The sequence below is a fragment of the Maniola hyperantus genome, chromosome 4 (assembly GCF_902806685.2).
Source record: "Maniola hyperantus chromosome 4, iAphHyp1.2, whole genome shotgun sequence".
Lineage (NCBI taxonomy): Eukaryota > Metazoa > Arthropoda > Insecta > Lepidoptera > Nymphalidae > Maniola > Maniola hyperantus.
The window spans coordinates 16,133,508-16,147,033 of NC_048539.1; the positions used below are offsets into that span (position 1 = coordinate 16,133,508).

The window sequence follows — 13,526 nt, forward strand, 5'->3', positions numbered from 1 at the left end:
GGGGGACACCCGCACGTCACCCACGCTCGCCCGCACCCGGTTAGCGCGGGGGCTATGCGGGTGTGCAGGGCGTTCCCTCCCCGATTGCTATCTCGACCTGTCGCGTTCTATAATTAGGTATTATTATTCAATGACTGGAATCGCTCTTCTTTTTGATCCTACTTTATATTAATAAACTCCTCAAAAATATTGCCTGTATTTAAATTTTTTAATACCTATAATTTTAAAAACGAAACAAAAATCCTCTAAATTTTTCAGCGCCATGAAAAAGGTGCCTAACTTTTCTCATAAGAGTTGAAGCATTGAGTGGAAATATGGCGGACCGTTTTAGCGCCATCTATGTAAAAACTGTCGCACTAGGTCAGCCAAAAGAAGCAACAGCAAGCAGCCACCCACCTGGTGTGTATACAGTCTATCGGGTTGCCCACCAGGTGGCGCGTGGTGAGCGCCGCGCTCGCCGCCAGGAGCGCCGCAGTCGTGGCCCCGCAGTGCAGCCGGAAAGCGACGGAGTCTATCTTCGGGTTAACACCTTGCTGTTGAAAATTTCTGCTTTAGATGCGTCCGCGTGGATTTAGGTTTTTAAAAATCCCGTGGGAACTCCTTGATTTTCCGGGATAAAAAGTAGCCTTTTTCACTCTCGAGGTCTTAAACTATACCCATGCAAAAAATCACGTCCATCCGTTGCTCCGTTGCGTCGTGATTGAAGGACAAACCAACAAACCAATAAAGCAACAAACAAAAACAAACACACTTTCGCATTTATAATAAGGGTACTGATTCTCTATACTAGTTTTCCCGCGTCTTCTTTCACGTGGGTAAATTTTTTAAGGATCTTTCAAAATCCTTTCTTAGTCTAACCTACATGGAAAATCTCAAGATTCGAGATCCACAGGAGATCGATGGTCTTATTTAATTACTATACAAATCATGCCCGCGTGGAATGGTGCCAAGAATACTGGCTGCATTTCCGCGCTGGACAGCCAGGCTGATCCGTAGCGCAAAAAATGAGCCAGCCCTACTGTCATCAGATGAGGCTATTAATCGCATTAGGTTGGCAACATTGGACGCGCATCGTCCCTGTGGAGAACTCAAGTTAAATCGTCAAGTTCAATGAAACTTGTGATGATGTGACTTCATCGTCATTATTATCATCAGCCGATAGACGTCCACTGCTGGACATAGGTCTCTTGTAGGGACTTCCACACGCCACGGTCTTGCGCCGCCTGAATCCAGCGGCTCCCTGCGACTCGTCTGATGTCGTCTGTCCACCTAGTGGGGGGTCTTCCAGCGCTGCGTCTTCTGGTGCGAGGTCGCCATTTTAGCACCTTGGGACCCCAACGTCTACCGATTTTAAGAACTATGAGCCCATTGCCACATCAGCTTCGCAACCCGCTAAGCTATGTCGGTTACTCTATATAGTTCTCCTAGTCGGATCTCCTCATTTCTGATTTGATCACGTAGAGAAACTCCAAGCATAGCCCTCCCGATCGCCCGCTGAGTGACTCTGAGCTTTGTTATAAGCGACCATGTCATGTGACTTACCCCGCCAGAAAGCAGCGCATAGAGGCTGGTGAGGATCTCCATGGGCCTTCGAGACTGCGCGAGGCGCTCGCGCCGCCGCCACGCGCTCGCGCCGCTCGCGCCGCGCCCCCCGCCGACCCCGCGCCCGCGGCGACCCCACGACACGCCCGACTCCCTGACAACACACGACATCACCATCACCATCATCATCATCATCATCCGTCTGCCTTACTGACTACTGGGTAATATACGGAGCATAGACCGTTTATGGGCTGTATCTTTCAATAGGCCCAATAGGATGGTCCAGTGCGTGCTGGCAGACTACATCCTTATTTTGAGACATGGTATATGTAGAGCAGAATCTCATGAAAAATACGAAAATGAATTTTAAAAGTTAGCAACACTGTACTCTGTGAATTTCCTATGTACCTATATAATACTTTGTGGTGAATATTGTTTGTTACTCAGTGACAAAGTGAAAATTATTTGTTTTTAGGGTTCCGTACCTCAAAAGGAAAAACGGAACCCTTATAGGATCACTTTATTGTCTGTCTGTCTGACTGTCGGTCTATCAAGAAACCTACAGGGTACTTCCTGTTGACTTAGAATCATGAAATTTGGCAGGTAGGTAGGTCTTATAGCAGACATTAGGGGAAAAATCTGAAAACCGTGTATTTGTGGTTACATCACACGAAAAAAAATTTTTGGTCAGGAACTAATAATTAGTATTTTCAATTATCAAAGTAAGATAACTATATCAAGTTTGGTATTATATGAAAGAGCTTCACCTGTGGATTCTAAAACAGATTTTCATTTATTCTTATGAATCATAGTTTTTGATGTATCGTGCAAAGTGTTGAAAAAAACTACTTTACTTCGGAACCCTCGGTGCGCTTGCCTGACTCGCACTTGGTCGGTTTTTTTTTTTAAATACATAAATTTCGTGACTATGCCGAAAATTTGCCTATGCCTATTCACAATGAGATTCTGGTCGCGGCATAGCAAAAGCTAGTTACATATTTTGATATCACTCAATGAAGCAGTAATGTAGAGCCAACCAATGTCAAATGATCTCAGTAGCTATTAGTCAGTGTTAGACACTGAGTTAGCGAATGTCCCCGCAGATTATGTAGTACATTTTTTCATGAGAACGCTGAAATATAGCCTAGTATAATTTCTTCAATATAATCAATTAATTGATTTACAATTTATAGGAGAGGTTCATGATCAGAGCAGATACGGTCAAACCTATAGTTACGAACTTCAAAAAAACATTCCTTTTCATTATTCATCATTACAAAATATAAGAATAATTCAGACGTCCTTCTAAAGCGAAGCATAAAAATTTGATAGCAAAATCGTTGCAATTATAAAGAAAATCATAGCCAGCAGCATAAAACAATAGATAAAGCAAGTAAATAATAAAACAGCAATACAAAACCAAGCAATATTAAAGACAGAAACTTACCAATAAAGAGAAAATCTACGTTTACTAGCAAACCGCCAAATGTACACTAGACAGCGCCCGTGGGAAGTTGGAAACCGAAAATAAATTTACGCATCCAACGTCCGCAGCGGTGCTTTTACAGCTTGCTATTAACTAAACCTAATAGAGAGAGCCAGCGCGTGCCAGACCTTCGTTATTTTATAAAAGCTGAAAGTTTCTCTGTGTATTGTCCCCAACACGGGGAGGAACGATCAGCGACTATGAAGTTTGGATTATGGTGGCTTTATAAAGACTATCACTTTGTTGTCTGTCTCTCTGTCTATTCGTCTGTCCGTCTGTCTGTCAAGAAACCTACAGGGTACTTCCCGTTGACCTAGAATCATGAAATTTGGCAGGTAGGTAGGTCTTATAGCTGGCTTTAGGGGAACAATCTGAAAACCGTGAATTTGTGGTCACATCACACAAAAAAGTTAAATTGTGGTCATGAACTAATAATTAGTATTTTCAATTATCAAAGTAAGATAACTATATCAAGTGGGGTATCATATGAAAGGTCTTCACCTGCGCATTCTAAAACAGATTTTTATTTATATGTATTTATTTAAAACTATGATGCATAAAGCATCATAGTTTTTGAATTATCGTGCAAAATGTCGCAAAATACGACTGTACTACGGAACCCTCAGTGCGCGAGTCTGACAGTTTTTTTTGAATGGGTATAGCTTTGAAGACCTGGAGAGTGACTACGCTACTTTTCCCGGAAAATCAAAGAGTTCTCGCGGAATTTTTGACCGACTTCAAAAAAGGAGGTGGTTCTTAATTTGGCCCGTTTTTAAAAACCTAATTCCACGTGAACGAAGTTGCGGGTATAAGATTTTTTTTTATATTTTCCTCGGAATAAAATTAGAAATCACGTTATGCATTGCCAGACACTTAGTATCGTAGCAACCCTCTGCCAGACGCCCTTAAAGTTTCTTGCGTATTTCTGCCAGACACCCTTTAAGTTTAAGGGTGTCTGTTTTTTTAAGAATATTAGCCAAGTTAATTGCTGACTAAACCTAACCTTTCCCCTCCAATTAAGCGTAAAGCTTATGCTAGGAGTAGGTACGACAATAGTGCAACGGGTGGGATTTGAACCGGCGACCATTCGGTTTACAGTCTGCTCCTTTAACCGTTGAGCTATCGAGGCTCTTTACACAATAACGAAGGTCTGGCACGCGCTGGCTCTCTGTCTACTAATTTTGAATGAAAACGAAAAACGCTATGACGCATAAAAGATCGAAGACGTATAAATTTTCAGTAATCACTGACAGTGAAATGTTGATGGTCGTCAACTAGTTTTACGAGAAAAAACACGTGATAAAAAACCGTTTGTGTCACCAAATACATAAATGTTTATGAAGCTATTGATAGAACTATTACTTGATGACATAGTGTTAGGACTTAGGATGGAAACACGCTCAACTGGTAGGTCTATAAAATAAAATAAAAATTGTTTTAACTGGAGCAAAAAATTATTTATTTGTTCATGGACACATTAAAAATTTTTTGTGATGTAACCAACAAATTCACGGTTTTCAGATTTTTTCATTTACTTTTGCTATAAGACCTGCAACATTTCATGATTCTAGGTAAACAGGAAGTACCCTATTGGTTTTGATTTCCTTTTCTTGACAAACAGATGTAATATGTACGAATTGTCAGTTTAAGTAACATAAAAATGCAACTCCTCAATATATCGAATTAGGTTGCCTGCACATCGGATTGAAAGAGAGGTGATGCAAAATTATGTAGGTTAGGTAGTTAAGCAATAAGATTTAAACAATAGTATGTAAGATTTCTTTATTAGTATTGTTAGTCCATAAGCGGGAGTAGATCATAAGCCGGCTCTCAGTAAACATCTTCCACCGTTGCCGCATTTAATTATTACCATACGGCCACAACATATCTCATGGCGACCCTTGCCAGTCGGTGCATGCCTAATCTAAGTGCGTGCACCGGCTGGGCACCGATCAAGAAGAAGACTACACAATTTTCTAAAGAATATCAAGATTCAAGACTCAATTAGAAAAAAAAGAAGAAAATAATTCCACGTCCTGTATTAAAAATCAAAAAACACTAACATCAAGAAATAAGTTCAAAAATGAATCGCTTATGAACAGAAGACATCTCAAGCTTCATTGATCGGCCCAGCATCATCGTGCGTCCAGGGTTATCCCGGCCAAAACTAGGAGGTGTCCAGGGTATTCCCGGCCCAGTTCGAGGAGTCCAGGGTTATCCCGGCCCATTAAGATGCAGTAAAGAAGAGGCGCAGACTCCAGACCTCCGGACCTGATGACCAAAACCTGTCCTGATGACGACGGCGACTACACGGCGGTCACGAAATTGACTATTGAAATGCGTCGCTAACAGTTAAAGTAAGTGCAATTTATCTCTCGTAATGGGCAAATAGGTAGAATGTGTAGGAATTGTAATTTTTTTTTGGATAAATAATTTAATTTTGTACGTAGGTTAGGTGAATATTGGTTTTTTAATAACAAATAATACTTGCTCCACTATCTACTAATAAGTTCCATTCGTGCTTTATTTGTAAGATTTTATATAGTGTGTAGGATAGTTTAAAATAATAATAGATAATTAATAAATGAATAGGTCCTTAATTATTTCGTAAATATTCGGTCTTAAAATCGAAATAGGTATAATAATTCAGAGAATTATAACGGTGTCATCGCGTGGTCAACGACACACGCGTACCCGAACATTTTGTATTGTTATACGAGACAATGGTTTTGCTCGAGATGCAATTTGCAAATACAAGGAAATGAATATGAAATAAGGAGAATTTTTTCCCCTACAGACGTTTTTCGTCTAGTTTCGTGCAAGTTTTGACGATGTAAGACTATACCCGGCTTTGACAAATTAGGACTCTGCAAACCAAAGGCTTGATCACCCTTCGGCTGTAGAAGTGCTATAGGTATAAAATATACAATATTTATTTTGGGATTGAGACATACTGACGTAGGAAGATGATTATTATTTATTTATTTGGACGCGATGTTTTGCGCATATTTAGTACCTCCTCATTCAACTATATATTTGTCTAGACTCTTGATCATTATCTACCGCGCTGGTGTTAGTGAAAGACCTAGAATTTTTATGAAAAGTTGAATGTTATTGAAATACTTATTGAAAGAAATAAGTTTGATGAAGATTATAAGTGTTATGAAAAATGCTCGCAAGCATGTTATGTTAAATATTTATTAGGAGAGTACGCGCCGCGTTTGTTGATTTGTTTATTTATTTGTATTATGTGAAGAAGTAACTTGAAAGGAAGATGAAGACTAGGAGAGGTTTATTTTGACTGTCCAGGAAATATGAATACCTGAGATGTTTACTTAATAATAGGTATTATTATGGGTTTTAGAATAGAAACCTTATATTTACCGTCTTACGACGATGCTATACGACAGCTGTATACTGATGATGAGGACGATTTGATAGGTCAAAGAATCTTTTGAGACAACTAAGTCGATTAGTGAAATCGGTACCTCAGCTTATACATAATATCTAATACCTATGATGGTATTTTGAGATTATTTAATTATGATGAGATTTTTCGAAACTTTTGTAAAAGTTAAATCCTTGACTGTGCACTTAATAGATTACGATTTTTCTATTTATAAGTAAGGTTGAAAGTATGCCCATACGAAGTAAGAGATAAGATAAATTGCACTTTAAGCACAGGAAGTAACGATTAAAAAAAAATGTTTCCTTACATAATTTTAATTTTATTTAGCATTAGATTTTATTTTTGTGATTGTCATCATCTTTTCTTCTGATTCGATGTAGCGTCTAACATTTTTTTTCTTTTAAGGGGAGGGGTAACCGCATACATTTTCAGGGGAGTTGTAATATGTACGAATTGTCAGTTTAAGTAACATAAAAATGCAACTCCTCAATATATCGAATTAGGTTGCCTGCACATCGGATTGAAAGAGAGGTGATGCAAAATTATGTAGGTTAGGTAGTTAAGCAATAAGATTTAAACAATAGTATGTAAGATTTCTTTATTAGTATTGTTAGTCCATAAGCGGGAGTAGATCATAAGCCGGCTCTCAGTAAACATCTTCCACCGTTGCCGCATTTAATTATTACCATACGGTCACAACATATCTCACAGACAGACAAATTCCCTATTTTTGACAGACGGCCAGACAACTGACAGACACATCACACACTGTCTGCGGCAATAGGTTGTGTTCGGGTCTAACTATTACAGTACTTGCAGTCACACAATTTTGTAAAATTATGACTTATGATTTACAAACAGACAGACAGACATACACACCACGTTAACTCGGTTAAACAAAAATTGCAGCTAAACTTCTAACTGATTATAATCGTTCATTTCAAGAAATTACTTTTTATAGAAACCGATAATTCACTGTTCCTAAACTTTAAACATGAAATCGATGTAAATCTGCAAATTACGTATGATTTATGGAAATGAAACTTTCATGTCAGATAACCATAAATTTGCCGTCGTAACTTATTGAGTTTTGTCTCGTTAACTGACTTCAAGAAATGATAAATGCGACGAACCTAAACCCCAAGTCGCATTGGTCCTCATTTAAACGAAAAACGAGCAAAAATTAAATTTGGACACCCTCCAAATGGTCCGTTGAGCGTTGATAAATGGACTTTTGAGTGGTCCTACACATAATCCTAGTTAACATAAATCATGCAATTAAAAATAAATTCACCTAACCGTCCAATTGTTTTAAAATATTAACACGATGGAAACTGAGCACCATTTTATATGTCATCATCAGTGGCGTGCAGGTCATAGAGGTATAAATGCACTGCTTACCCCAGTTGTAATAGCTCAATGCATATTTTTCATTATGATCTGCCAGTAAACAGGTTCCTACCTAACTAATGCCTACCCTGGCTTCAAACGCTGTGCACGCCACTGGTCATCATGGCCAACCCATCACCGGCTCACTATAGAGCACGGGTCTCCTCTCAGTTTGAGAAGGCTTTTGGCCATTAGTCTACCACGCTGGTCATGTGCGAATTGGTAGACTTCACACACCTTTGAGAACATTATGGAGAACTCTCACGCTTGCAGGTTTCCTCACGATGTTTTCCTTCACCGTTAAAACAAGTGATATTTAATTAATTAAAACGCACATAACTCCGAAAAAGTTAGAGGTGCATGCCCAGGATCGAACCCCCGACCTCCGATTAGAAGGCGGACGTCCTAACCATTAGGCTATCACAGCTTTGATTTTGTATGTATCTTACGTCAAATTTCAGGAAAATTAAAACTCACAAAAAATCTTTCTATCTACGTAATTTACTATTATGCTTGCATACAACAATAAATAAACATCGTGGTCGTATTATAGTACGTCATTGAGGCGAGATCTCTCTTTACCTCATTCATATTCTATACATAACTAGATGATGAAAATGTTGATAAAAAACCGACCAAATGCGAGTCAGACTCGCGCACCGAGAGTTCCGTATTACAGTCGTATTTTTTCGTCATTTTGCACGATAAATTAAAAACTAATATGCATAAAAATAAATAAAAATCTGTTTTAGAATGCACAGGTGAAGACCTTTCATGTGATACCCGACTTGATATAGTTATCTTATTTCGAACATTGAAAATACTAATTATTAGTTCATGAGCACAATTTAATTTTTTTTGTGTGATGTAACCCTAAATTCACGGTTTTCAGATTTCTCCCCTTATGTCTGCTATAAGACCTAACTACCGGCCAAATTTCTTCTAAGTCAACGGGAAGTATCCTGTAGGTTTCTTGAAAGACCGACAGACAACAAAGTGATCCTATAAGGGTTCCGTTTTTCCTTTTGAGGTACTAAAAATATAGAAGCAAAATGATTTACACACAGGGACCTAAAATCACTCCTTGCACCATTCATTATTCAGAGATATACCTATAGTAGCTAGTAGGTATAAAACAGATGATTGACTCTGTCAAACGCTGCCAACATGTCAGCGAATGAATAAGATTGACGGCGTACAGTAATTAGGTATGTTGTCTAGCAACTGTGGTCGTTGTTCAGGCAAGTCGTTGTTTGCGACAATAATATAAATCAGTAAGCTTAGTATGAGATTTTACATCTCACCAACGCTGATAGAATTCGAACGTCAAAACAAAATAACGTGAGAGTCAAATGGACCTTATATTAGATGATTTCCGCGACATCGCCGCGTGGAATTAGGTTTTGAAAAATCCCTTGGGTATTCTTTGATTTTCCGGGATAAAAAGTAGCCTATGTCCTTCCTCGGGATGCAAGCATATCTCTGTACCAAATTTCATCAAAATCAGTTGAACGGATGGGCTATGAAAGGCTAGCAGACAGACCCACTTTCGCATTTATAATATTAGTATGGATAGAGTTACGTCATTGATGTACGTAACTAGAGAAAAAAATTCAGCTAAGATGTCCTATATTCCAAAAACTAAAAACTAAAAATATTTAAGTAAGTACTTATTATGAAGACGTATTATAATTTAAAAATTCAGCATACTTAATTTTGTCATATTTTTATCTATTTTATTTTAACACAAAAAATAACTACTTATTTCTTAAGTAAGAAATCATATAATACTTATAAAAAAACTAACTGGACAATTTTTGTACAGTAAATAATATATGTTGAAAATTGAAAATTTTAATCAGAGCAAGCATTATTATCGATATAGAACCCAAAACTGTATTTTTTAATTTTTAATCTGTTTGTCTGCAAAGCCAGCTAGATTTCTTTTTCTATTCGACGTCGTCGTTACATTTTAGACGATATTGTAATCTCATAATTCTATTTATACATAGTTATACCAGATTCACCCTGAATAGATTTAGTTTAAAGTAAACACTCGTCAACTTATACTAGGCCTTGAACTAGAAATAATTCACTAATGAATAATGTGCTAAAAATAAAACCGGCCAAGTACGAGTCAGACTCGCGCACTGAGAGTTCCGTACTACAATCTATTTTTATCTACATTTTTCACGATAAATCAAAAACTATTATGCCTAAATAATTAAAAATCTGTTTTAAAATGTACAAGTAAAGCCCTTTCATATGATACCCCACTTGGTATAGTTATCTTATTTTGAAAGTTGAAAATAGCAATATTTGTTCATGAACACATTTTAATTTTTTTCTTGTGATGTTACCACAAATTTACGGTTCTCAGATTTTTTCCCTCATGTCTGCTATAAGACCTACCTTCTTGCCGAATTTCATGATTCTTGGTCAACGGGACGTGCCTATCTCGTTTCTTGAAATACAGACAGACAGATCTGTTCTGTCAAAGTGATCCTATAAGGAATGCGTTTTTCCTTTTGAGGTACGGAACCCTAAAAAGTAACTCTATTTCAGTCATAGGAACTAACAGCATTATCTACGTCATAACAATCTTAGCTAGTTACCTCTTTTATATAAGAAATGTGTTCATAATATCCTTGACAGGCTTATTGTATTGATTTTAAAAATGCTTATAACGCGTACAATGTAAGAAAGGACTACCGTGGCCGCCATATTGTGACATTATAGCTCGATTGCGGTAGAATGACAGCTACAATGTCACGATCGCAATCACCTCTGATTGGTTGATTATCGCTCACTATTGGCTACATGACTAATATTCCCCTTTCTCCTCCAACTTAGCAAAAATCTTGTGCTAGGAGTAGGTACAACAATAGTGCAACGGGTGAGATTTGAACCACCGATCTTTCGGAATTCAGTTCGCTCATTAACGGTTGACCTATTGAGGCTATTATTAATATAATATAATTAAATACTGTTTTAAAAAGTTTTGTAAGCCAAATAATTTTCTTGCAAACCGTATTTTTCAGTAACATATTATAGTAATAACAGTGTTAACAGATAGAGCAAATATGGCGATTCCATTGTTACTTTGTACGCATTATAGATCATTTTCAAGATCAAGCGAAATCATAGAAGTTCTTAGGTAATTAGGTACTATTGTACCGTAACCGGCAGGAAATATAGCACATCGAAAATTCGAATGAGATAACGATTTCGTACAGCGTTGTCTCCGTCTTTGAGACCGTCAAAACGTCACACAGGTATGAGTTACAGAGACGGCGCTCTACGAAGCCGAAATCTCTTTCTAAAACTCGATGTGCAATTATTTCCTGCAGCGTACTGTAAGATCAAGTATCAAGTGTATTTTACCTCTGTGTAAATTATTCTAAAATCATAAAAGTAGGAATAAGGAGTTCGCATGGGTTCGACACTAGTCGGGCATACTCCGACAAAGAAGTGAGTTTAGCCAGTCTTACATATAGGTACAGGACGTGGCAGAAAATATTGTACATCGACCTTTAAAAAGAGCGGCGGTTTCGTAGAGCGTTGTCTATGTCGTAGAGACCGACAAAACGTCACATAGGTATGAGTAACAGAGACAACGCTCTACATAGCCGAAATTTCATTCTAAAGGCCGATGTACAATATGTATATCTTGCCGGCTAGTGTATATTTAAATTAGTTGACCCGTCCCAGCTTTACACGGGGATCGGATACCTATTCCATAGACAAATCTTTCTTTTAATTAATTGTTCACCGTAAATAGATTCAAGTGTGAATCAATCAGTACCCTTATTGTTAGTGCGAAAGTGTGTTTGTTTGTTGGTTTGTCCTTCAATCACGTCGCAACGGTCGTCGCGGGTATCAGCTAGTTTCTGATAATTGCAAACCATTTGGTGGACTTTGAAGCCGGTTAACAGCATACATAATTTTATAATAAAATTTTCACATTAAGTATAACAGCGAACACACACAACGCGTAGCGGCTGTGGTATCGAAGGGAACAGCACGGTCACGTAGTACGTATTACTATAAACATGGTTTGTAATACGAGTAACAGAGGCCTTAGTGATTTTTTTTTCACCTTTGTGTAGATCTGTCATTTAGTAAGGACGGGAAAGGGAGGGAAAACTTGCCGTCCCATTTCCGTATACCTACCCGATAACCAAGTTAGTCCGCTTCCATCTTAGACTGCATCATCACTTACTGCCAAGTGAGATCGCAGTGAAGGGCTAGCTTGCAATGGAATAAAAAAACTTTCCACGCGTTCTTGAGAACGAGAGTCTTGACAGATACACAGACAAAACAATGAAGTAATTTTATGAGGCTTACTTATTTTCCTTTTGAGGTACCTAAAGAACTCTAGAAAGTTTCAGTTCCTTCCCAAGTTAGTCAAGGACTAACTTGACATCGAATAAAAAAAACCAATGTCAGCCCGATCATCCAGTTCTTTGTATTACTTACTTAGTTTCAGGAGCCACGTCGGGTACGCTGGCGTCACGCGCTCTGTTTGTTACAATCTTTATTCAACAAACGATCAGCCCCCCAATTGTGTAAGAATAACCATTTCATGGCTATCGCAATCGTCAAGAATTCTGCCCTTTGATTGGCTGTGAAAAAATGTAAACAGCGAATCAACCAATCAAAGGGCAGAATTTCTTGACGATTGCGATAGCCATGAAATGGTTATTCTTACACAATTGGGGGGCAGGTATTGTAGTCTACATACTTGCCCATTAATTTAATTTTCCGCCATGTTGTAATCAGCGTATATAAAGTCGCAATTACCGCCCTCCAGTACATTTCATTAGCTGTGAGATTTTAATTAAAAAGCGTATAATTATGTTTACGATCCACCTCTACAAATGAATTGGATTTGTTTATTGTTTAACTAAAGAATCATTTTGTTGAAAACATTTGAAAATATCCGCTCGTCCTTTACTTGGCAAGATATAAGGCAACCTAGATCTCGTCCTTGCTTTAATGTCTTCAAGCGCAAGCCTGTCAAATTACTGTATCAAAAAAAAGTTACTCGAAAGCTCATTGTGTTTATTCAAATAAACTTTTACAAGTGCTTCTGAATCATCAAAAGAATTTGCCAGCAATTTTAATAAAGTAGAATTGAAAGCGTAATGGCAGCATTATAAAGTACGTTTATTAGTAAAAAACAAAAGAAATATATATTAAGGGCCAATTTCACCAACGTAAGATATGTCTCATCCGAGAGTAAATTTGACATTTTGGCAGGTTTTCTATACAAAAGCTGTCATTACGTCCAATTTATTTCTCGGTTAAACGTCACTGGACGTTGGTGAAATCGGCCCTAAGAGTTGAAATCAGTAGATATACCTACGATTTGCATTTTTCCTTACAAACAGGTAGGTAAGTATTATGCAAAAATTAGATGCAGCTGGAAAGCGATACGTCATGCGTGCAGTACAGAAAGCTGCCAATATTTTATTTTACATAATAATGGTTTATTAGCTTTTATGCGTCATGCCCTTTTATAATCATCGAAATCACCTGCGATTATTTGTTCTGTGAGAGTGTGAGCGTACTGCTGGCTCGGGCCGACCACCAGACGTCTTTCCCATCGGACGGTCGTCGCACTACTGTCAGCTTAGCGCCTACCTACGTTATCCGGACAGCGCCATCTAACGTGAACCTACGACAACTGGACAAGAG

At 38.0% G+C, this 13,526-nt stretch overlaps 1 protein-coding gene across 4 annotated transcripts in view; it reads right to left on the bottom strand.

Annotated features, from left to right (window-relative positions):
- Positions 1-13,526, bottom strand: part of shakB (shaking B) — a 158,461-nt gene that overhangs the window by 102,157 nt on the left and 42,778 nt on the right. For 2 of the 4 annotated variants that reach the window (XM_069498017.1, XM_069498016.1), the window contains exons 2-4: positions 13,365-13,515; positions 1,543-1,696; positions 397-533 (exon numbers count right to left, since the gene is read on the bottom strand). In XM_069498017.1, the coding sequence (XP_069354118.1) occupies positions 397-533; positions 1,543-1,696; positions 13,365-13,435 (362 nt within the window). In that variant the 5' untranslated portion in view covers positions 13,436-13,515. The remainder of the gene's footprint in view (positions 1-396; positions 534-1,542; positions 1,697-13,364; positions 13,516-13,526) is intronic. The other 2 variants (XM_069498019.1, XM_069498015.1) reach the window with 1 other exon arrangement.